General features: G+C 30.2%; 1 protein-coding gene across 1 annotated transcript; it reads left to right on the top strand.

Annotated features, from left to right (window-relative positions):
• Window positions 1–217: 217 nt before the first annotated feature.
• LOC120069146 (nuclear transcription factor Y subunit B-1-like) lies at window positions 218–1,023 on the top strand. The gene has a single exon (XM_039020828.1). The coding sequence runs from the start codon at window positions 218–220 to the stop codon at window positions 686–688; it is 471 nt and encodes a 156-aa protein (XP_038876756.1). The 3' UTR covers window positions 689–1,023.
• The last annotated feature ends 1,384 nt before the right edge of the window (window positions 1,024–2,407 follow it).

The raw sequence follows: 2,407 nt of genomic DNA on the forward strand, positions 1-2,407 counted from the left end.
CTCTCTCTTACCCATATCTTTGTTTAAAAAGAAAACCTAAAAAGAGTATTTAGATAGATCAGTCATACATAGAGACATCATCAATATATATATATATATATATATATAAGTGGGAGAAACAAGTTGAGCACTTATAAGGAGCAACGTGTCTATGTTTTAGAGGATAAAAAAAGCTTCTTTCTTTTTCCCTTTTTCTCCCTTTCCCTTTCCTTTTTAGATGGATGAAAACACAGGCATGCCAGAGAGATTAGTAGAATTTAAGTATGATTTCACCGGCGGCGGCGGTAGCGGAGTTGGTGGCAGCACCGGTGGTTCAAGTGAGGAAGCTGGTAACGGCGTTGGCGGAGTCGTAAAAGAGCAAGATCGGTTACTTCCAATAGCAAATGTGGGGAGGATCATGAAGCAAATTCTACCTCCAAATGCCAAAATCTCCAAAGAAGCCAAAGAAACTATGCAAGAATGCGTGTCAGAGTTCATCAGTTTCGTGACGGGCGAGGCGTCGGATAAGTGTCATAAGGAGAAGAGGAAGACTGTTAATGGTGATGATATTTGCTGTGCTTTGGCCACACTTGGATTTGATGATTATGCTGAGCCTTTGAGAAGGTATTTGGTTAGGTATAGAGAAATGGAAGGGGAGAGAGCTCAACAAAATAAGGGATGTTGCAATAATAATAATCATGATCCATGAGAGGAATAATTGAAGAAATATGTCTCAAGGATTTGGAAAGGAAAAAGAAAAAAAATTGAACTTTCCTCTTTTCTTTCTCTCTTTTTTCAATTATGTTTCTTTTTTTAGTTTGTTGAAATGGGATTTTGAGATGACAAACAAGATAAAGCTCAAATGGGGAAATGGAGAAATGGGATTTGGAGAAGGGGTTTTGTTTTTTCAATTTAATTTTCTGACTTGAAAAAAATATAAATATGTTTTGTGGGTTTTGTTTGTATTTTTTTTTTTCTTGTTCTTTAGAGATAAGGGTTTTTGTTGAATTAACTGTTGGGGAATGTGTAAAACCAAAAACTTTTGGACACATTTAGGGTTTGGTTTGAGATGTATAATTTGGATGCTACCACTAATGATCTCTCTCTCTCTCTCTTTGTTTAATTTGTTTTTTTCTTGATTTGCATGGGATTTTTAAGGTATGAAGGCTTTCTTTTTTGAATAAAAATTAGATGGGGAGCATTTTTCTCCATGGAGTAGATGGTAATAAAGTAGTAAAAATCATTCCTCTTAATTCTATATCAATATTTGAATTGATCTCTCTTTCCCTTATACTACTTTTCTCTGTTTATGTTCCCTAAGAAACTTTCCCAAGTTATATTTATGACCTTAAATTTAAGAACTTTTTACTTCTTGTGTGTGAAAGAATGAAGATTAAAATTTTATGTTCAATATGATATGTACTATTAGATGATATGATATTAAATTTACCTTCATCTATCAATTTAAGGTTTTGAGTCTATCAAGGATTTAATACGATATCAGACCAGGTGGTTTAAGGAGGTCGTATATTTAAACCTCTATAATGTTATTTCATTCCCAATTAATATTGATTTCTACTTGTTGGGTCTTCTTCATATTTTAAGCCCACAAGTAAGGAGAGGAATGTTAGATGATATGATATTAAATTTTCCTTCATCCATTAACTAATTGTGGTTTAGTATTATATTTTACTATATATTTAAGGTATGTTTGAGAGTGATTCAAAATAGTTAAAACTACTTTTGTCATATTCAAAATCCCTCTAAAACTTGCTTTTAGTTATTCACGATTGATTCTTGTGGTATGAAAATCACGTTTAGAAGTGTTAAACGAAACATTATTGGGCTCTATTATTTTATAATTGTTTAGATCTCGTTTGGTAATAATTTTCTTTTTGAAAATTTAAGTAAAATTTATCTTAATTTCTTACAACAGTTTGCATATTTCTTAAGTAAAAGATTATCAAACTAAAATCCAAAATCCAAATGGTTACCAAACTGAGTCTTAGTTTTTGATTTTTGAAAAATATATTTGTTTACAAACATGTGGAAGGGGGATCGAATCTCTGACTTCAAGATTAATAATAAATTTTCATTATTTGCTATTTTTTTTACAAAAGAAATACATTTTCTTCCATAAATATTTGAATTATTTATAGCTATATTCCAAAAATAATAATATGTTTTTAAAAAATGTAACCTACTTTATTTAGTTTTTAAAACTTTAGAATTTCGAAAATATCCTCGAACAAGTAAACAACAAAACAATGAAACATGTAGGTAAACAATAATGTTTATAAAGCTTAATTTTCAAAAATCAAATAACTATAAAACAAATTTAAATTATTTCGGACTATGTTTTATCATTTCAAAATCAATTCTAAACATGTCAAATGAAATTGAATATTGTGGTGATGGTTTAATGACC

Source organism: Benincasa hispida, unplaced genomic scaffold (assembly GCF_009727055.1).
Source record: "Benincasa hispida cultivar B227 unplaced genomic scaffold, ASM972705v1 Contig245, whole genome shotgun sequence".
Lineage (NCBI taxonomy): Eukaryota > Viridiplantae > Streptophyta > Magnoliopsida > Cucurbitales > Cucurbitaceae > Benincasa > Benincasa hispida.